The sequence below is a fragment of the Nannobrachium achirus genome (genome assembly GCF_963921795.1).
Source record: "Nannobrachium achirus genome assembly, chromosome: 3".
Classification (NCBI taxonomy): Eukaryota; Metazoa; Chordata; class Actinopteri; order Myctophiformes; family Myctophidae; genus Nannobrachium; species Nannobrachium achirus.
The window spans coordinates 11,177,383-11,200,424 of NC_137812.1; the positions used below are offsets into that span (position 1 = coordinate 11,177,383).

The 23,042-nt window shown below is 43.5% G+C and overlaps 1 protein-coding gene across 3 annotated transcripts in view; it reads left to right on the forward strand.

Moving 5' to 3' along the window:
• The first annotated feature begins 703 nt into the window (after positions 1-703).
• The window catches only part of LOC308281263 (uncharacterized protein), a 33,646-nt gene continuing 11,307 nt past the window's right edge, over positions 704-23,042 (forward strand). Inside the window, exons 1-10 of one of the 3 annotated variants that reach the window (XM_080721401.1) lie at positions 704-809; positions 3,482-3,551; positions 3,913-4,020; positions 4,357-4,464; positions 4,583-4,687; positions 4,849-4,950; positions 7,027-7,134; positions 9,109-9,216; positions 9,346-9,414; positions 10,184-10,244. In XM_080721401.1, the coding sequence (XP_080577527.1) occupies positions 3,496-3,551; positions 3,913-4,020; positions 4,357-4,464; positions 4,583-4,687; positions 4,849-4,950; positions 7,027-7,134; positions 9,109-9,216; positions 9,346-9,414; positions 10,184-10,244 (825 nt within the window). In that variant the 5' untranslated portion in view covers positions 704-809; positions 3,482-3,495. Of the gene's footprint in view, positions 810-3,451; positions 3,552-3,912; positions 4,021-4,356; positions 4,465-4,582; positions 4,688-4,848; positions 4,951-7,026; positions 7,135-9,108; positions 9,217-9,345; positions 9,415-10,183; positions 10,245-23,042 lie in introns of those variants that run through there. The other 2 variants (XM_080721400.1, XM_080721402.1) reach the window with 2 other exon arrangements.

Here is a 23,042-nt window from a genome sequence, read left to right on the forward strand (position 1 = left end):
CTTCCGGTCTTAAGTTTCAGCTCCCGCTCACACATCAGTGCTCACATATCAACGCCTCCTCACGCGGTCTGCGAGTCCGCAGCTGGGTGGGTGCTTCTCAGAATTGGAGCGGAGAGCGGGTCAGCAACCTTTTTGAAAGGAATGTTTTTATTTTCTAGATAGTGACTGTGCCATGTCAACATACATTTTAATGACACAACATCAAAATTCATTTTGATTGTCAGGACATGTTATAACAATCATTAGATTCACCTCCAGATTCCCTCCCCAGTCAAAGTTCAGAATTTTAATCAATGTAGAATTATGTGCAGGATGCAGGATGTAATCTGTTGCAAATTAGGTGACTTAATTTAATTGACCACGTTTAAAACAATATTTGATTTTAAAATATAATTCCTCTCTCTCACACTTCTGCCAGTGTGCCAGTGATCACCCTCCTCCTCTGTGCCATTGTTGGCACCCAAGCCTAAGGTTGCCTAGCCCTGACGTAGAGGAAGTCTGCATGTCGACACATTTGCTGAGCTCTTTGAAGTGAGCAGGTTGAAGGTTTACGGTCTGAGAGCAAGCAGCAATAAGAGCTCTGTGAAGTGAGCAGGAAGACCGTTTCCGTACGAACTCTCTCACCCTAAACCTACTCAACATCCAGCATACAGAACTATAAACGGTCTTTAAGTCATTTAGATCTAGATTTATAGCAGCCTGACAGAAGTTAAAGGTCGTTTAAAGAAGCAGTGTTTCTTACTGTTGGAAAGACATACGGACGGACGGACACAGACGGGTGGACAGGAGTGAAAATATAACTTCAACTGGTTATGTCATTATGATTTTGTGTATTTTAATGAGATTTGTACAACATTGGACAATGTTTTACTTTAGTTAAGCATGGTTAAACTAGTAGGATGGTTGTCTAATTCAACCATTTTAGCCAATCTATGGTTTCCTACTTGGGTGTAGCCGTAGAAGGTATATCTTGTCAGCCATTTTGAATCCATATATGTGACATTAGGTTGTACCATGAGCTTCTGTTTAGCAGCACCAGACTGTCTGGGAGAAGCTTTGATCAGGTGTATCTTAAAGTTACATGATGTCTTTATTGTATTACCAGTAGTTTATTACCCAGCTTGGTTGAATGCTTGATTCTGATTGGTCAAGAGCTGAAATCAGGGTGAGTTATAGGAGAATAATGACCGCTCCGCTCTATAACAGACATCTGCCTAATTAAAGGCTCAGAGCAGACTGTGCTGTGTGGATTTAGTGCCGTATCCAATATGTCAGCCATGTAAACAAACACACAGCGTCATTTACAACTAAACGTTGCTCTCAAGAATGTTTTTGAAAACATTCTAAGCGAGAAATATTGACGACGCAGTATCAGAAAATGGATTCTATCTAATAATGCCTCCCCCTGGCCAGCCGGGGCGCTTGATGGAGGGGAAAGGAACTGGTTGGAATAACGTGTTCCTTCCACGTGCTACGTCCATCCCGGGGAAATCCCCCCTGTCAGGTGAAAAGAAACTTGGACTACTCATGCATTGAAGGAAGCATGAGGTCAGTCCGTTGTCTCCCCAGGCGCGGCAGAGGGAGAGCAGAGCCCAGGATTACATAGGCAATTGGCACTGGGTGAAAATGGGTTGCAAAATCGTAGGATAAAAATTAAGAGAGAAAAAAAAGAAGTACCCACGGGCCACGGCCACCGTTGTCAACCGTAGGGGCAGTAGTGAGGAACATTACAGAACCAGTCCAGACTGTTTCCACGTATTACCAAACATCATGTTGGTTCAAGAAATTCTGTGGTTCTACATATTTTGGCTAAATGCTCTCCTCTCCTCTCCTCTCCTCTCCTCTCCTCTCCTCTGCACATGAGCAAAAAAGTAAAAAAAAAAAAAACCTTCCGGTCCTCAGTTTCAGTTCCCGCTCACACAAACGCCTCCTCACGCGGTCTGCGAGTCCGCAGCTGGGTGCTTCTCAGAATTGGAGTGGAGAGCGGGTCGGCACGTACATAACGTAGAGCAGGGGTCAGCAACCTTTTTGAAAGGAAGTGCCATGTTTTTATTTTCTAGATAGTGACTGTGCCATGTCAACATATATTTTAATGACACGCCATCAAAATTCATTTTGATTGTCAGGACATTGTTATAACAATGTTATAACAATAATTAGACTCACCTCCAGATTCCCTCCCCAGTCAAAGTTCAGAATTTTAATGAATGTAGAATTATAATACAGGATGTAATCTGTTGCAAATTAGGTGACTTAATTTAATTGACCACGTTTAAAACAATATTTGATTTTAAAATATAAATCCTCTCTCTCACACTTCTGCCAGTGTGCCAGTGATCACCCTCCTCCCCTGTGCCATTGTTGGCACCCGTGCCTGAGGTTGCCTAACCCTGACGTAGAGGAAGTCTGCATGTCAACGTAACTCATAACTGAGCTCTGTGAAGTGAGCAGGAAGAGCGTTTCCGTACGCACTCTCTCACCCAAAACCTACACAACATCAAGCAGACGGAACTATAAAAGGACCTTAAGTCATTTAGATCTAGATTTATAGCAGCCTGACATAACTTAAAGGTTGTTTAAAGAAGCAGTGTTTCCTACTGTTCACACCGAAAGACACACCGACGGACGGACGCAGACGGGCGGACTGGCGTGAAAATATAACTTCAACTGGTAATGTCATTATGAACTTGTGTATTTTAATGAGATTTGTACAACATTGGACAATGTTTTACTTTAGTTAAGCATGGTTAAACTAGTAGGATGGTTGTCTAATTCAACCATTTTAGACAATCTTGGGCGTAGCCGCAGAAGGTATATCTTGTCAGCCATTTTGAATCCATATATGTGACATTAGGTTGTACCGTGAGCTTCTGTTTAGCACCAGACTGTCTGGGAGAAGCTTTGATCAGGTGTATCTTAAAGTTACATGATGTTTTTATTGTAGTACCGGTAGTTTATTACCCGGCTTGGTTGATTCTGATTGGTCAAGAGCTGAAATCAGGGTGAGGTATAGAAGACGACGCAGTATCAGAAAATGGATTCTATCTAATCAGCACTTCCTTGTTTTCCAATGCGACTGTGTTGCGCTGAGGGGGGGGGGGGGGGGGGCGCCCAGTGCAACACTTGTGGAACACTTTCAGCTGTCTGTAAACAAGGAAATACTTTGTTTTGTTTTTAGTTTTGATTCAAATTATTAATTTTATTGAGTTTACCCTGATAATAAGCAGGATAACATCTCGCTCAGCGGTCATTATCAAGTGATAGTAGCTGTTACTTAGAGTAGCTACAGTTCAAAGCATGTTTACTGCATTGCATTGTGTTATATTTTGTTTTAATAAGATACACCCTTATTTGCATGTTCACTGATTGAAATGAATGTGTGTGTGTGTGTGTGTGTGTGTGTGTGTGTGTGTGTGTGTGTGTGTGTGTGTGTGTGTGTGTGTGTGAGAGAGAGAGAGCGTGCGCGGGCGTGCGTGTGTAGGCCTCTGCTCTACCATGAGTGAGTCTGTGGAGAGAGAGGAAGGGGGTGTGGCCTGTAAACAACATGAGAGGTACTGTAATATACTTGGACAGTAAAGGTACATTTACTTGAGTACTGTACTTTATTTCCTGTACTTTACTTGAGTATTTGTATTTTTGGATATTCATGTTTTTCACTCCACTACATTTCAAAGACAAAGACAATTTTGTAGGCTACTTATTACTCCACTGCATTTCCAAGAAGGGAAAACTACATTATGAATGAACCACTATAATCCCAATTTCAAATATAGTGAATTGATATGTTTGGAGGATTTCTTCTCAAAATGAACTTTGTAATTTGTACTTTTGTAACTTTCATGTTTTGTGTTGTTTCTAAATGCATGCACATTTGAATATGTCATTTAGTTGAGTGTCTCTGTTGTGATGAAGGTCGGTCCATCAGGACAGATCATCCAGCAGTGACTCCCTGAGGAAAGGCAGGTCCTTGGATCAACTCCTTAAATCTTGCAACCAGGAGTCCGACTGGACCCTTGGCAGGTTGGTGCAGACTATGGTTACCCGCCCGCCCCAACAGACAGAAACGTCCCAGGATGAATGTCAGTCAGGAATCAAACCAAAATACAGTCAGAGGGATGTGTCTTTATGCAAGGAAACACCCAGCACAATATAGTGGCTGATAGAGGCTAACATAGAGGTTAAAATACACAAAAAATGCAGCCTTCTCCTCCTCTGACATCTAAGATAAATGATTCTGTGTACTGTACGATGTTATTATATCTGTGTAACCCCGTTTTACACCGTACACATCCTGTGATAAATAACAAACGATTCCTAACACTAATATACTAAATATTCTTCATCATCTCTTTCTAGCAGGGAGCAGAAACCATCTCCTGCACCCAGCTGTGTCTCCATGAAGAGTGACTGGTCCATGGGAATACCTCTTAACTTCAAAGATGGACACCACTCTACTGACCAGAGGTCAGAGTGAAAAACAGACAGAAAACGACTCTATTGAGCAGAGTTCATGAGGTACAATATGTAAACAATAACCATAATCCTATAAATAACAGTCTTCATCATCTCTTTATTCTACCAGGAGATCAAAGTCTCCTGCATCAAGCTGCTATTACTCCATGAAGAGTGACTGGTCCATGGGAATACCTCTTAACTTCAAAGATGGACACCACTCTACTGACCTGAGGTCAGATTGTTAAACAAGCCGAAAACAACACATTATTTAGGTGTTATCAAACAATTAATGAGCACTGGCAGAGATCATGATGTTTGATATAAATTATAAATGGTAACCGTAATCCTAATAAAGTAAATATATCCTTCATCATCTATTTCTCCTGCACCCAGCTGTATCTCCCTGAAGAGTGACTGGTCCATGGGTCTTCCTCTTAACTTCAAAGATGGACACCACTCTACTGACCTGAGGTCAGAGGGTAAAACTGAATCAAGGTTTCTTTTTTTTGTCACTAACTATGTTGGTATTATTATGCACAGTAATATATGTGCCACTAAGCCCCATTTCCAGTGTTGGGAAAGTTCACTTTCAACATGAACTAGTACAGAACTTCAAGTTCAAAACTTCTAAAATGAACTAGTTCATTTCATAGTTCATAATTCTACATTTTGAACTAAAGTGTATGGTTCCCCAAAATGAACTTTGTTATTTTTAGTTCTTTTTTTTACGATAATATTTCTATACTTTTGGCTATTCAAATGTATTTTTGTTTAGACGTTGCTGAAAGCTATTATTTGTCAAATGTATTGACACAGCCCATATAGAACCACACACAGCAATCCTTTCATCCAACTTAACATTGAAGTGCCCACAATATTTAGATGCCCAGTGCCCAGTCTTCCTGCACCCTTATTGTGAAGGCAGAAGTTTCTAAACGTCGCGTGCATCTGCATGTTTCCGTGTTGGCTAAAATAGCTGATCTACAAGCTCACGTTGTCGTGGATGCGACGCGCTGTGAGCTTGCAGATCAGCTATTTTCGACATGCAACACTCGTCATTCGACGAAGTATAGTCAGGCTTTATTTGCGAGACGTAATGAGGAGGAGATTCACAGAGCTTCATGTGAAGAGAAGCACCCAGCTGCAGACAGCACTGCTCACATATCAACGTTCGTGACGTCTGCAAGCCTGCAGCTGGGTGCTATTGGAGCATGTGAATGAAAAGAAAGACGAGAGAACAGATGACCGCGGACCGCCGCATGAACAGGCTGAAGAGCGCCGTTCATGGACGTCAGAATGAACGCGTTCGACAATCACGTTCATGAAGCGGAAACAAAGTTTCAGTTCACGTTCGCCCCAAAATATGAACGTGTTCATGAACGATCGTTCATTGAACACGTTCGGGTACAACACTGCCAATTTCAAATAGTAGAACCGCTGCTCCTACACTTGGAAAGGAGTCAACTTAGGTGGTTCGGGCATCTAGTACGGATGCCCCCCGAGCGCCTTCCTAGGAAGGTCCTCTATGCACGTCCCACTGGGAGGAGACCCCGTGGCAAACCAAAGACCAGATGGAAGGATTATATCTCCAAACTGGCTTGGGAACGCCTCGGTATACTCCCTGAGGGAGTTTAGGAAGTTGCTCAGGATAAGGAAATCTGGAAGTCTCAGTTGGAACTGTTACCCCCGCGACCCGATTCCGGATAAGCGGTTGAAGATGGATGGATGGATGGATGAATTGATATTTTTGGAAGATTGTTGGCAGTGGTTAATAACCTGGTAAACCACCCTTTTACCATGCTAAATGCTTAATGAGGTTGGTTACTTGCCCGCCCCAACAGACAGAAACGTCCCAGGATGAATGTCATCATAAACAGTGGAATCAAACCAAAATACAGTCAGAGGGATGTGTCTTTATGCATGGAAACACCAAGCACAATAATATAGTGACTGATAGAGGCATTTACTTGAGTACTGTAGGCTATTATTCCAAACGTAGGAGACGGTGTTTGAAGGAGCGCTCGTTTTATGGTTAGATGTCACAGTTATTGTCCACGACATTGCAAGCGGCGCGAAGGCCAGCGGACCTTGCCGTGGTGAATGCAATCGTTATATTTATGCCCGGGCAAGCCCACGTTAAACGCCCGCGCAGTCCAAGTGACCACAGCCGAGCGCTCCAGACCTCCGCTCCAGCCAATCACAAGCCGCGCCTTCTAATTTATTCAACCCCGTCTCCTACGGTAGGAATACTCACGTACTGTAGCCTACTTTAAATCCTGTACTCTACTTGAGTATTTGTATTTTTGGAGATTCATGTCTTTCACTCCACTACACTTCAAAGACAAATATTGTAGCCTATTTATTACTCCACTGGATTTACAAGAAGGGAAAACTACATGAATGAACCACTATAATCCCAATTTCAAATATAGTGAATTGATATTTTTGGAGGATTTCTTCTCAAAATGAACTTTGTAATTTGTACTTTTGTAACTTTCATGTTTTGTGTTATTTCTAAATGCATGCACATTTGAATATGTAATTTAGTTGAGTGTCTCTGTTGTGATGAAGGTCGGTCCATCAGGACAGATCATCCAGCAGTGACTCCCTGAGGAAAGGCAGGTCCTTGGATCAACTCCTTAAATCTTGCAACCAGGAGTCCGACTGGACCCTTGGCAGGTTGGTGCAGACTATGGTTACCCGCCCGCCCCAACAGACAGAAACGTCCCAGGATGAATGTCAGTCAAACCAAAATACAGTCAGAGGGATGTGTGAGAGATGGGCGAAAATACATTGAAAAGTATTTTGATACAAAATACAAATACTGGGTCAAAAAAATGTATCAAAATACAAAATATAAATACAGGCCAGAGAAATGTATTTAAGATTCAAATACGTATTTTGTATTTTGAAAATACATAAATACTTTTTATAAAATTTGATGCAATGATTAGTAATTTTATAGATTGACTGCCAAGTATAAAATTAATTGCATGTCAGAATTTCGAAGAATAAAGTGCCTTCCAGACGATACGCGGTCACCGCCTCCTAGTAATTCATTTTCAATGGGAGGCGGGCGGCTATTTTGGCCGTGCAGAGAAGTTTTAGGGCGGCGAGGCGAGCGGGCACGGTCCCGTGAAATCCCCGCGAGCGTGCTCATTTGTGCATGCATATGCGGGCGGCAAGAGATGGATTGTGTTCATCTTTGTGAAATACTGTGTCTCACCACAGTGCGGTAACCGCTGACCCAAGCGGCAGCCATAGCGGTGACCGCGTATCGTGTGGAAGGCACTTAAATTGACCATACTATGGTGTTTGTCTTCCACATGATACGCGGTCACCGCTACCGCTGCGCTTGGGCCAGCGGTTACCGCAGCGCGGTGAGACACAAACACTCGCTCAGTGAGTAAACACCACACGGTATTTCACAAAGATTAACACAATCCATCTCTCACTGCCCATGCATGTACGCATGCACAAAGGAGCACACTCGCAGGGATTATCATCTCAAAATTTTGCTGCGCGGCAAAAATAGCCGCCCGCCTCTCATTGAAAATGAATTACTAGGAGCCGGTGACCGTGTATCGTCTGGAACCCACTTTACCGTTATCTTCTAAAGGCACTATGGCATGAGACTGCATGCACAGATGCCTCTGCGCCATTACTTCATAGAGTGCAAAACCGCTCTGCCAGCCTTATAATAATAACTAAAACTGCACTCTGTCGAGGTGCCAACTTGCGCCTTGTGCACAAGGGCCATGTATGGCCTGCTTGTGCGCCAGCAGAGCGCGCCATGAGATGCGCTCAACACTGGCATCACCACTGGCGATGCCAGTGATACCACCACTGACATCACCAGGAATGCTGGTCCCTCATTGGCTGTTAATGATGACATTGCCAGAAATGCTGGTCCCTGATTGTGCTACGTGCTTAAACACACACAGCTACCTAACTACCTACCAACCTAGATACATACATACGCAGATGAACACAGTACTTGTGCGCAAGTAATTCGAAACTGTAATCATAATGCACGTTACATTTGAAGCAAATCAAAGTCAACACACACACACACACACACACACACACACACACACACACACACACACACACACACACACACACACACACACACACACACACACACACACACAAACCACCAAATCTTTCCCCCTACAGTTTAAACCTTTGTCAATGTTTAAAATGCGTCCATTTGAGAATAAAATTACATTAAAAAGTATTTTGTATTTCAAATACAGAAAATACTAGACCTGAAAGTATTTTGATACAAATTACATCCAATTTTTTCCATCCCAGCCAAATACAAATTACAAAATACAACAAAGTATTTGAAATACGTATTTCAAATACATGTATTTCAAATACTGCCCATCTCTGGATGTGTCTTTATGCAAGGAAACACCCAGCACAATAATATAGTGGCTGATAGAGGCTAAAATAGTGGCTAAAATATTTATACACAAAAAATGCATGCAGCCTTCTCCTCCTCTGACATCTAAGATAAATGATTCTGTGGACTGTACGATGTTATTATATCTGTGTAACCCGGTTTTACACTGTACACATCCTGTGATAAATAACCAACGATTCCTAACAATAATAAACTAAATAGTCTTAATCATCTCTTTCTAGCAGGGAGCAGAGACCATCTCCTGCACCCAGCTGTGTCTCCATGAAGAGTGACTGGTCCATGGGAATACCTCTTAACTTCAAAGATGGACACCACTCTACTGACCAGAGGTCAGAGTGAAAAACAGACAGAAAACAACACATATTTAGTCAGTATCAAACTCTATTGAGCAGAGTTCATGAGGTACAATAGTAAATGGTAACCGTAATCCTATAATCTTCATCCCCTCTTTCTACCAGGGTTCGTGGTCAGAGAACAAAGTCTCCTGTACCAAGCTGCTGTTACTCCATGGAGAGTGATAGGTCCAGGTCAGATTTCCAGAAACCCCTGAAGGGGGGGGGACTGAGTTACTAGGGCCCAAGGTGGAGGGCCTTAATTATTTTATACTTTAGCTATTGAAAAATAGCAGATATACCTAGTGCCATGCTGCGAGGTTGTAGATCTGCTATTTTTGAAAAGCTGTGAAAATGTGTGCAAATAGTTGAATATTATGTATTTTTTTTTTTACTTTGTAACTCAAATTTTGCTTCTGGGGGGTCCCTAGAACTAAATATATTGAGATGGGGGTCCGTGGCCAAATACATTTAATTTTGGGGGTCCTTCATATGAAAAGGTTTGAGCACCACTGACATAAAAACATAAGGGTTAAAAAAAAAAAAAAAAAAAAAAAACGTTGAAAAATTTGAAATATTCAAAGGCTTGCACACATTTTCATGATTTTTCAAAAATAGCAGATCTACAAGCTTGCAGCGCGGCACTCGGTGCCGTGCTGTGAGCTTGTATATCTGCTATTTTTCATTATTAAAGCACAAAATAACGTGTAATAATGTGTTCCCAGTCTAAATGGGTTAAACCCCTCCCCCTATGGGGCCAGCAGTGAATCCTTGTACCCAGGGCCCAGAGTTTGTTTTACACCCCTGGTGACAGGAAATGGGTTTGTAACAAGAGGGACTAAATCACCAATAGAACACTGTCATGAGATATTATAAACGTTAACCGTAATCCTAATACATTAAATATACTTCATCATTATCATCATCATCATCATCATCATCATCATCATCATCTTTCTCCCAGGGTTCCTGAGCAGAGATCATCTCCTGTACCCAGCTGTGACTCCAAGGATCAAACACATCTGGTGAGTCAGTTTCAGTGACGTCATTACGTGCGCGTCACGCGTCTCTGACGCATTCACGTTGCCTAGAGACGCATTCACGTCATTGTTCTGGGGTCCCACGGACGCATTGCCTCCATTGGAGTCCACGTTAAAATAATTTATCACGTCGCGAAAAAAATAAATATTTTAAAAAGTCCACAGACGCCACCATTGTTCATGGGTGAAGGCATGCTACTTTACCCTACGTTAACACAAATGAAATCCGCGTAGAAAGTCTTAAAACAGACGATAAAACTAACGACAGTCTGTGTTTTGAATCCACGACGCCATTTTGTGCGCCACTGCATGGTCACAGAATTCAATGGGTGCCTGAGTTTTAGCGTAGCACCGGGCCGCTCTCTGACCATAGTGGCACAGCGTGTTAGGTGATACACCAAAAAGGGTTCCCCCACAGAACGTGTAGCACGGCGCAGAAACGTGACGTCACGTCTCTACACTGCAGCTCACTGCTCAGACAGCGACCCGCCTCCTTTCCCCTTCATTCAATAACAACTGGATATACAGTACACGCGCTATTGTTTATAGATGTGGTGGTGGACATTGGACAACGTGTTAGAAGCCACACAGGTCTTCATTGCGTCTTTACAACAATAGCGACGATTAACGTCGTGGTGAACATGGTCAAATAACCTTTATTGGCTCAACTACAACACAGAGGAAGCAAGCTAGCCTAGCATGTATGCTATCTGAGACAGTATGTATGTAGCCTAGGCTGCCTAACTGTTTGATTGATTATAGCGTTTTCGTGGCAGCGCCGTCCATTTGGTGGTCCGCCGGGGCAGCGGACCACCGCGGCCGCCTGTGCCTTGCCCTCCCGCATCCATAGAGGGGCGGCACGTCCCTCTAGGATCAACTGTTCAAAACAAAAGTAGCCGATCTACAAGCAACCCAATCCACTGTTTTTGACCCAGTCCACTGGTTCTCTGTACAGCAGAGCAAACACAAGCACGCCAGAGAGCATTTCCCCCATTCCATAGAAGCAGTAACAGTACAAACAGGAGACATCTCACTGAGAAGATCCATATATTATCGATGTATATAAAATAACAGGTGGCTGTTGATTATGAAGACTCGGTAAAAGCTTCTATCTGCGCCCCCAAGTGGTCAACATCCGATATTACCGGTTCGGTATAAAAAAAAATCAAACCGTCACATGACTATTTGGAAGTATTAAAATTGTAAGATTTGGAATTGTGGTTCATTTCTTTCAGACACATTTCTACGTAACATGAACATAATAACCAATTCAAGTTAAATGCTGCACTTTGTCAAAAATGACATGACGCGTTGAATTTTTGTGGGACCCATAAAATATCCCTGGGACTCATCCGAAAGACCCTTCGTGGGTCCCGGGGACTCATTACATTAAAAACCTATTAACATCACTGCAGTTTACAACATCTGTTCTTACAAATGGAATGAAAGATTGGTTGATGTGAACACGCTGGGTGTGGCCTCCAGTAAACATTCAGTATGGATGTGGTATGAGAGTGTAGTAGACAGACAGCTGGAAGGAACACACACAAACACACACACACACACACACACACACACACACACACACACACACACACACACACACACACACACACACACACACACACTTACTGTAAGTCGCGCTGGATGAGCACTAGATATCAAACAGATATCAAAATAATTGATCGTTTTAACCGATCATTTATTAAATGTGAAGCTGAAAAAGCCCTTTGTGATGACGAAGGCTGAAGATTCAGTGTTTATTCTGAAGCTTTACAATTTGGAAACATTATGAATAAAAATATAAAATGTTGATATTTGCAGGGTCATATCTGTCGATAACGTTTCCAATATTGATGTAAATTATTTTATTTATGACTCTGCAAATATCGGATATCGTCAATAATTTTATGATCGTGCATCATAGTGTCTGCTAAATGCCTACATGTTAATTGTAAATACTAGAAGTTCACTCCTAGAGTTCGGGGCGCGTTGCGGCCCTCACAGCTATGTTGCATTGATGATCTGTGTAATATGGTCAAACGTGGATATTTCTGTATCTGTAGAGAACACACAGCATATTTTGGCGTATGCAATTTTATTTGAGGATCAAAGAGAAGGTGTAATAGTAGTGAGTGACGTGAAATGACAGGGTATAAAAGAGTATCGAGTATGAACATGAACAGTTGTGGAATGTAATGTTGTAGGGGGATAGTGACTTCAAAGAAGTACAGAAATATCTTCAATAATTAATTAACTAATTAAAAGTTTAGCAGTGTACCAACTACCAAAACAAAAAAATGCAAACACAAATTTATATTTGGTTAGTTATGTAAACACAGGGCAAAATTACATACTATGGTTTGACGAATGTGTGCAACATAAAAAATAACAAAAGAATTATACAAAGCTTGTGAGCGGGTTTTGAGAAGGTAATGTTGTGTTATTGTCCCAAAAAAAGAATTAAGTATGTTAAGTATGACTTATGCATAATTAACCCTTAAGTTCTGTTCAGATTCACTACACCTTCGTTCTGTTCGGGTCATTTTGACCCGGGGGATATTTGGTTTAAAAAAAACAACACTAATATAAATTTTAACTTAGCAAATCATCATGATACATTGACTTTGACTCAATACCAAACAATTCATATGATATATATGGTAAATGTTTGCATTCTTGCTTTGCTATATCACATTAAACACTGAAAGAGCTAGGCGTTTTTAATGATTTAGCTGAAATTCATGTAAAAAAACGACTTTATTTAATACTGGGCAATATTGCTCATGCTTATAGGACAAAATGAAAATCAGACAATATTTTTATGAACAACATGCCCATTAATTGAATACTTGTGGTTCAACAGGACATCATTCTCACATAGAGCTGAACACACATGTGAACACACATGAACGTCACATATGAATATACACTTGAACGTATACACTAGGACAGAGGTTTTCAAACACTTTGGTCTCAGGGCACCCCTGTTTACAACATTTTCATCCACAGCACCCCCGAAATACAGTGTTACTTTACAGCACCTTGTGTTTATGTAAAATAATGTAAAATTTCCCCTAAGATACAGTACAGTCACAAGGAAAACTTCAGATAAGTGAGGGGTGAGGGGTGAGGAGGGGAGGGGTGAGGGGTGAGGAGGGGAGGGGTGAGGAGGAGAGGGGGTGAAGGGTGTGGGGGGGGTGAGGGCGATAGGAGGGGGGAGGGGGGGAAGGAGGTGACTGTGTGTCTGTGTTAGTATACATGCTTTCTTTTATTTCTGTGCATCTGGGGTGGCGGGGGGGTTGTGGGAGGGAGGTGGGGGGGTGGGGGTTGGGTTGGGGGGTTTGGAGGGGAGGGGGTAAGGGCGAGGTGAGGGGGGTTGTAGGGGTGGAAGGGGTTAGGGGGTGATTGTGTATCTGTGTTTGTACATGATTCCTTGCATTTCTGTGCATCAGGGGTTAAGTGTGGGGAGGGGGGGGGGGTGCGGAAAGGGGGGGGAGGGTTCGGAATGGGGCTTCGGAAGGGGGGTGTTAGAAGTGGGGGTGACAAGTGGGGGTGACTGTGTGTCTCTGTTTTGGCATAATACTGTGTATTTCTGTGCATCTGTGCTTCCGGGTCAAAATGACCCGAACAGCACTTAAGGTTCAAAAAATATGAGGGGGGTGTAGCATGGGTGTAGTGCAAAAATATTTTTTTTACATGTTCATCTCAGAAGAATCTTTAAGGCCAGTGAGTTTCAGGTGGAAACAATTTAAACTTCTACCTTTTTTTTCCAAATGAAAATGTAAAACGGGTCAAAATGACCCGAACAGCACTTAAGGGTAGGAGTTCAGTGTATACAATGTTGTCAGTTGTTCCCTCATCATTATCCACAATTAAAACTTTGACAGCGCAGGCTCTCTTTCCCCTAGAGAAAGCTGTGTACTAGGGATGCGGAGATATACCGGTACGGATCGCAATCGCGAAACAAAGGTGCGCGACACGAGTGAATCGGTTCATTCAGGGTGGATCGGTACAATTGACTGCTGGAATCGTGATGTATCGTATCGTGAGTGTCTGGATCGGTACACTCCACGGTTGGATCGGTTTTTGCATAATAGAGTTTCCGAGGCGCATTGAATGCCCCATCAGCCCTCCCCCCAAAAAGCACTTGTAGCGACTCTACAGACATGCGTCTTCTACAGCAGCACTGAGACTGAGCTGCTCAGCGGAGCGCAGTGAACACCCGACCCGACCGAATGCAGATACAGACAGACAGCACTCGTGAGCCCACTGGTTAAACATGCAAGATTAGTACCACGTTTAGCTTTATAACATCCCTGTCCAATGTTCGCTGATGTGATCCGTTGTTGTGTCACTGGACTGGAGCACGCTGCGTGATATTATGATCCACATTCCACACCCGTTTGTTCTTCTTGTCGAGTCTGCGACGGAATTGATTTAAACAAAGCAGAAGCTTCCACGCTTTAACTACACACACGTATGAACTACATCAACGATACTGCAGCTAGCGATTAAAACAAAGTATTTGACACTGTTTCACAACTTGTTACTGTAGCTGCAGGCAGCACACTCTTCTGCTGCTGCTGTTCCCTCTGCAAAGAGAGGCTGGAGCCTGATTTATAGGCTACTTGGCAGCTCGACGGTGTCGCGCACGCACCTAAATAGCAGACCTACAAGCTCACAACGCAACGCGTTGTGACTCAAATATCCATGTTTTAAAACATTTTGGCTAGAAATGGCAAAATCCTAGATTATATTCATACAATATAATAATAATACAGGTCAAGGATCCTTAACTGAGAAGAGAGAGATCAAGCAGGGACCCCCACTGTAGGCTATTTTGGACTACTGTAGGCTATAAAACTGTTGCAGATTAAAGCTTGTCAGAGACTTGTTAGACAGCACTATATCATCAGTGACATTAATACATTACTATGTTGTGTTTATTTGTTCACACATTATCTTTTCTATTAATATGATGGATTTATGATATTCATTATAATCCATGAATTATTATCTTTTAAACCCTCAATAAGTGTTAATGTATTGGCTAATGTTCCCCTATAGGGTTGCTACTTGCTAGGGTTCAATTGGTTACTGTAAAAACTAACTATTAATATCTGGCCGCCTCACATAACTCTGAGGACCCTAGGGGTCCCTGACCACCTGTTGAGGATGTAATGATATATAATAATGATATAATGATATAGTATTAATCAAACAATTCTACCAGCCAGCAAGGAGTGTTCTCCCATATTTCATTAAGTTGGATTGTTAGACAGAGCCTACTACAGTGAAACAATAAATTGTTTGGAAATTAAATGTAATGCATTTTTAGTAATCTTTTTGGGGGGGAATTTACATGGGCTTTAATATAAATCCTTTGCATTGTGTTGAATCGCACCGAATCGTGAATCGTATCGCATCGTAAGGACCAGGGGTGTATCGCAAAGTATCGTGAATCATATCGCATCGTATCGGGGTCAGGGGTGAATCGTGATGTATCGTATCGGCAAGATTTCAATGTATCGCAATTATATCGTATCGCTGGTAGTGTATCGTGATGCGTATCGTATCGCCTCAGTGGTCGAGATTCGCATCCCTACTGTGTACAGTTGGCCATGAGCGAAGACAGGTTTAGGTAAGTAGATGCCAACTCTGTCATTCTCTTCGCCTTGACCTTTATTGATGGTAACTGAGAAAGCTAACCTGACAGGGAATTGACGTCTGATAAAGGTGAAGGGAAACTCATCACCTCTGTTATAGAGAGGGATCCTTGGGAGGAAGATTCTTTCACCTTTGTTAGTTCCTACTGAGATCTCACACTCAATGACTTTGTCCATCATCGTGACCTGCTTGCAAGTTTCTCAGCAGCATGATGGGTGCTCCTAGTTTGAGCTTCAGGTTATGGTCAGGCATTCCTGAGGGTGTCAGTGAATTGATGAATTCCATGGGCAGAGAATTCTTGTAGTTGTCCTCCTTAATTGAGTCTGCTGAGAAGTAAACTTTCTCTTCTCCAGGGAAGTCAGCCAAGCACCTGTCGTTGATTTCTAGGATGTCCTTGTTCAATGGAGTGTATATAGTGCCTTTGAGAAGGTTGTCTTTGTCGACACATCCATTTTGCAGGTCAGGAAAGGTGAATGAAATGAGAGTGTTCATATCCTTAACCAAGTGCTGTGGTGGAATGTGGACCTGAATGTCAGTATCCCCATGTGGGATTTTGTCTTCCCCTAATTGTAGGAGGTAGTTAGAGAACTCCCTCTCCTCTGTGTCCGTCCTCAGGTTGTTGTTTAGCTTGTGTTCCTTCATGAGAGGATAGAGTGGAGACATTTGGATGCATGCTCCAACAATCTGGGCTCTGCTTGATTTCTTGATTACAGGGAGTGTCTGCCGAGGGTCTCCACCTAGCAGGACAGTTTTTCCACCCCACGGTTGGTCTGAGTTCAACAGGTCCCTCAGAGTTCTTTCCACGCACTCTATGTTGAAGCGGTTAACGCTGAAGATCTCATCCCAGATGATAACGCTACTCTCTTTGATGAGCTTAGCCAGGGAGGACTCAGCTTTTATGGCACAGACAGAGTCTTCAAAGATTGGGATTGGGATCTTAAATATTGAATGTGCTGTCCTACCACCCTCAAGGATCTGAGCAGCCAAACCTGTGCTACCAACACACAGCACAATACCATTCTCTGCTCTAATCTTAGCTGCAATGACCTTAAATGTAAAGGTTTTGCCATATCCTGCAGGGGAGTTAAGAATGAATTGTCTTGCAATGGTGTCTTCTTTTGGTGCATAAACTGCCTGATAGACAGCCTCGCACAGTGACATCTGTTCCATATTTAGTTTAGGACTAAGTAACTGTACAATGTGTTCTTGCTCTGTGTTGTTGAATTTTTCTGATCTGAAGATTTGTCAGCTTTTCCTGTTCTGTTAGTGGGGTTGGCTGTGGCATGTCCTTGTAGTTGGATAGACGACTTCCCATTTGTGACAGCTCCTCATCCATTGCAAGCAGCACCTGATTGTATATGAATGGCTTGTCTACTACATCTCTAGGGCACTTCTGTGCAGTGGCTTCTGCATGGACAAAGTCATCACTGAGCTGTTCAAAGAATGTGTCAAAGAGGTTTATGGGCTCTGATGGGTGACAGTAGTTGAGGATGATGGCAAAGGTTTCTCTGACTTTCCTTGAGGATGCATAGCTTGAGACCTCATTCATGGCAGTGATCCATTCTTCATCTTCCTCCAGCAAGCCCATGGCTCGAGCGGTGTCTTTGAAAGTTTAATAGTTGTTGCCTTCATAGAACTTAAGGTCGTCATAGCTCTGTGGTCCCCTGATATGAGCGAGGAGCAGTTTCAAGTAGAATCTCTCTCCCTGGAGCACGGATATATTGGACACTCTTCCTATTGTCCTTGGAATCTTTTTGTCTTTGGCTGGGCAAATTCTTTTGTTCCATGTGTGGTTGTTGGCATCCCAAGTGTAGTGTTCTGGGATCTCCATGTAAAGATACTGCCTTGCTTCGGGGTCACTGATGTTTAGCTGGAAGGTGGCAAGCAATGTAGTGGGTTTGGCTGCTGTTAGGGCTTCCTGTAGAATCCCTACAGGAAGCCTTCTCTGAAGGTGATATTTTGCTGGCCTTCTGTGTGAATTGCGAGATTGAAGACAGAAGGGATTCGGTCCTGGATTTTGTACTCCATTGTTCTCCAGTGTGGTTCATAAGCATCAATTGTTCTGGCATTGATGAATCTGGAGATTTCATCCTTATCTTCAATGGTGACAGTGCCAACATCAGCTCCCTTATGAATGTACTTGAAGAGGTACTTTATGGTTTGGAAGGAGCCGACAAATTCAACATTGATGTGGCTTTTGAACTTGAGAAGGGGCATGGGGTTGTAAGGCACGACATTTCTGCAGTCATAGATAAAGCCTTTTCCTTTGTCAGCAGTGTGACCGCTGATGGGTCTTTTGTACTCTGGGTAGCCATGACCATCGTGAGGTAGGCGAGTTTCGTTACAGTAGGCTTTAGGGAAATTCTTGGTACAGATACCATTGACCGTGCAGGGGCTTTTAGGGTTGGCTGTTCCACAGGGTCCATGCAGCATTAATCGTTTCACCAGGTCATACAGCTCTGGCTCCGTCTCTGGGTTGGGTATGTCTGCCCTAATAATGTGATCGATGTCATCAACAGTCAAGGTCTCATGCAGGAGTAGCAGGATGTGGGTATGTTTCAGCCCTCTCAACTGTCCCTCAATGGTGTGTACTCTTGCCTTCATCTTCCCAAAGACACCCAGCTTAATGTCCTTGAGGAGCTCATCCAAACTCTTTTTGAAGACTTTGTTGACAATGTCTGGTCTGTCAAAGGGATGCTTTCCTGGAAAGAGGTTTTGCAGCACACCATCACTCGATTGGTTTGCAGTCATTGTGAGGAAGAGGTCAAAGTTCTTGTATTTGGCTGCTATGGCAAGGGCTTCAAGAAAGTGCTTGTAGAGGAATCTGGGGCTACCAGTGTGGGTAGCTGGAAGAATGATGCGTTGACCAATCCTGGCTGTCTCAGTCTGTCCTGCCTGGGTTTGCTGAGTAGCCAGGACATCCACCAGACCTGAATACTGATGGACCCTGAGTTTGTCTTGCAGTTCCTTACTCCTGTAATAGGTCATCCGTCTGCCTTCTATCTTGCTGTACTGATCACAGAAATACTCTTGAGCAAGTTTCCCTGACCTAAGTAGAGTATTAAAGGAGTTGGTTCTCTGATGCATATGGAATCTGAAGAATGCATGAAGAGAGTTGTGGTTGGAATGCCAGTTTTTGCAATAACTCTCTCAATTTCATTATCGCAGCATCTCCATGTGGCAAGATTAAGGGTAGGCGGTTGGATCGTACATAGGATGGAGTTCACTGATTGTTGTAGTTTGTCTGTGATTAGGTGCATCAGCTGTAGTTCTATAGAGGACAACATCTCTCGGCTGTGTCTGTTCCCCTGGTGTGACAATGACCACATTGGTGACATCAGGGTTAAGGTGTTTTTTCCGTGCCCCTTGTGAGCCTTTGGCCTTGAATACAATCCTGAAGTCACTACTTGGGTTGAGGGTTGAGGTAAAGGACCTTACTAAAGGATTAACTGTATTAAGGGCATCCTGAATCAAGGTCAAGGTGTCTTCCCTAATAAGTCCATCTCCCTTTGCCAGAGCAAGCGGTTCTTAATTTCATTGTCTTAGTCATAGACAAAGATTTGAGAGAATTTGGGTTGGTTTGTGCCGTCAGGAAAGAGGGCTGAGGGAGTGAGGTGGTACATCTGGCCACTCATTTTGAATGGCCTTGTTCCTCGTCCTTTGAAGCGCATTATTGTGCCAGATACATTCCTAGAAGCCATAGAAACCAAGCCATTGTACTGTCTGATGTTGTCAAAGAATTGCTTTGACTGTGCAGATGTTCTCTCCAACAGAGATGTTATTGCAGGAGGGGGGTCCATGAATGGTTTGAGTCTGATTGTGCCATAACTGCAACAGGCACTGAAGGATGTAATACCACAAACCACTTTTGATGTCTCCCAGGGGAACATGGCAGCATGGCAATAAAAGCAGACAGAGTCCATCTTAGGTATTTGAAAGGTATAATGAAATGGATGTATTTGTAAGTTGTTGTGGAGGTGTCCAGGCTTTTCGGAAGTGTTTGTTTTTTTCTGGTCTTCCGTGGTTGTCGTTCTGCAAAGTTAGATGGGAGATCATGCATAATGGGAGATCATGCATAAGTTATTAATGGAGTCATGTTGGGAGTTTGCAATGCCGTCAAATGTTTGCATTATATGAAATTTTTGTTTGTGTTCATGTAGTGAGTCGCTACAATGATTTATAGGGTACATTTGAATGATGAGTAGTTACCTGGAGCCAGAGAGGTTTCCAATGAGCCTGTGCGTGTCCTTGTCTGGTGGCTGGTGTCATGGTGCTGAGCTGAGAAGGTAGTATGAAATGAGAATATTGTATTATTAGAATTAATGGTAAACTGTAGATATGTCATCTGTGGAACAAAGTGTATTTAAGAATGCTATTGTTACAGTGACGCAGGCAATGACAATGTAATTGTAGTAGATCCAATGCATTAAAGGATTAATGGGAAAAGATTAGAGTAGTTAGTTACCTGTGACCAGAGGCGTTTCAAGTGTGCGGGTGCGTGATCTTGTCTGGTGGCTGGCATCATGATGCTGAGCTGAGAAGAGAAGGTAGTTTTGCAATGTAAATATTCTGTTGTTAGAAATAGTGATGAACTGTACACATGTCATCTATGGAAGAGAGTTAATGTGGTAATGTTATTGTGACATTAATGTAGTCATGGAAAATGTTATTGTAGTTGTACAATGTGTTACCGGGTAGAGGAAGAGGAAAAGCAGTAAGAGCGAGATCATTTAGCGCCTACAACCGGGTCGCAACGTGGTCGGTAGTTTTCAGCGACCGGGTCGCTAAATCGACCGACCGGGTCGCTAAATCGAGCGACCGGGTCGCTAAATCACCGACCGCGCCGCTAAATCGACCGACCCGGTCGCTAAAGCTACCGACCTGCCTGCAGTTTTAGGTCGGTAGATTTAGCGACCCGGTTGGTACATCTAGTGACCCGGTCAGAAGATTTTGCGCCCCAGTCGGTCGATTTAGCGACCCGGTCGCTCGCTTTAGTGGCGCGGTCGGTGATTTAGCGGCGCGGTCGGTGATTTAGCGACCCGGTCGGGAGGTTGCGTCGGCAGGTTAGCCTACTGAGGTAAGGTTACTGAGGTTAGGTTTAGGGTTAGGGTTAGGGTTAGGGTTAGGGTTAGTAGCCCGGTGGTCGGTGGAAGCGACCACCGGTCGGTGGATTTACCTTCCCGGTCGGTGGATTAGTGTCCCTGTCGGTGGATTTAGCGTCCCGGTCGGTGGATTTAGCGACCCGGTCGGTGGTTTTAGCGTCCCAGTCGGTGGTTTTAGCGTCCCGGTCGGTCGATTTAGCGACCCGGTCGGTGGTTTTAGCGTCCCGGTCGGTGGTTTTAGCGTCCCGGTCGGTGGTTTTAGCGTCCCAGTCAGTCGATTTAGCGTCCCAGTCGGTCGATTTAGCGACCCGGTCGCTGAAAACTACCGACCACGTTGCGACCCGGTTGTAGGTCGCTAAATGATCTCGCCCTCTCTCAGGAAAAGATGCGTAGCCTAGTTACCTATAGGTTGAGCCATTTCCAATGAGCAGCGGTGTCATTGTCTGGCACATGTCCTCACGTAGCTGAGCTGAGAAGTGAAAATAGTATGTATGTTGTGAACTACAGTTAATGATATATACTATATGACTGACAATGTGATATTTGTATTGAGGCAGTAATTAAAATGTGTGTCATAGATACAATGAAAACATAAGCTGAAAAACAGCCATAAAGGCTATGCACATCCAGAGCCATATAGGCTGGGTGCTAGACTCAAGGTTATCAACAATAAAAAGAGAAAAGATTCTGCACACCAATTTTGCTGTTCCCAGTATGTTTTTTTTACTTTGGTCATAGATACAATGCCTTGCGGGTTAATAGGCTAACACGCATAGCTACCTGTAGCCACAGGCTGTTCCATTGACTTGGTGTGTCTTAGGCGCTCTTTCTCACGGCGGATGTGCGCAGCTGAACGATTATAGATTGCAAGTGAATTTTATTAATGTGTTGTATGATTGTTATGTTTTCTGTTATTTTGTTATCTCTCTCTCTCACACACACACACACACACACACACACACACACACACACACACACATACAAAGGGCAACAATGGCAGAGGAGATGACATTTACTGTGCAAAACAAAAAGAAGCAGTGACTACAGTCATTGTTTATATCAACAAGGAATGGTGTTCGGAAGGAAACGCTACAGTGAAAAAACAGATTTGTAACGCAGATATTGAACTCCTGGCGCTTGTTCTGAGGCCTTTCTACCTTCCAAGGGAATTCACATCTGCTGTCCTACTGACTGTGTACTGTCCGCCAAGCGGCAGTACAGCGTCGGATGACATATTGGGACTCATTTTTCAGTGAGCATGGAGAGGATGTTGATAGCCTTTGTCAAGTCATCACTGACTACATCGTTTTTTGTGAGAATGCATGTGTTCCTAATAAGAAGGTCCGCTGTTTCTCTAACAATAAACCATGGATGACAAAGGAAATCATTGACCTCCTTAAGAGGAAAAGGGATTTGTTCCTGGCTGGGGATCTAGAGGGGTGAGGGAGGTGATGGGCGAACTGAAAGTAGTCACAGCTCAGGCTAAGGTGTGCTACAAAGCTAAGCTGGAGAACTGTCTGCAGGAGAACAACACTAGACAGGTGTGGGGGGGTTTCAGAAAGATCACAGGGTACGGCTCTGCTAACTCAGCTGTGTCAGGCACAGGTGAGCTGGCAAACGAGATTAACCTTTTTTTCAACCGGTTTGATGCTGCTGATGCGGGGTCATCCGCTGGCAGGAGACATGGTGACCTCAGTAGCCACCCTGTTCCTCCCTCTCCTCCTCCCTCTCCTCTGACCCTCACCATTGAACAAGTGAGGCGCCTACTCGCCCAGACCAACACCAGGAAAGCTGCGGGACCTGACAAGATCAACTCTCGGGTGCTTAAGGCCTGTGCAGAGCAGCTTGCAGTCCCCTTCACACATCTCTTCAATCTCTCCCTGAGGACGAGGAGGGTGCCACAGCTATGGAAGTCCTCCTGCATCGTCCCGGTGCCTAAGAAGACCCGTCCCTCTGTCTTAAATGACTACAGACCAGTTGCTTTGACCTCACAGGTCATGAAGGTCTTTGA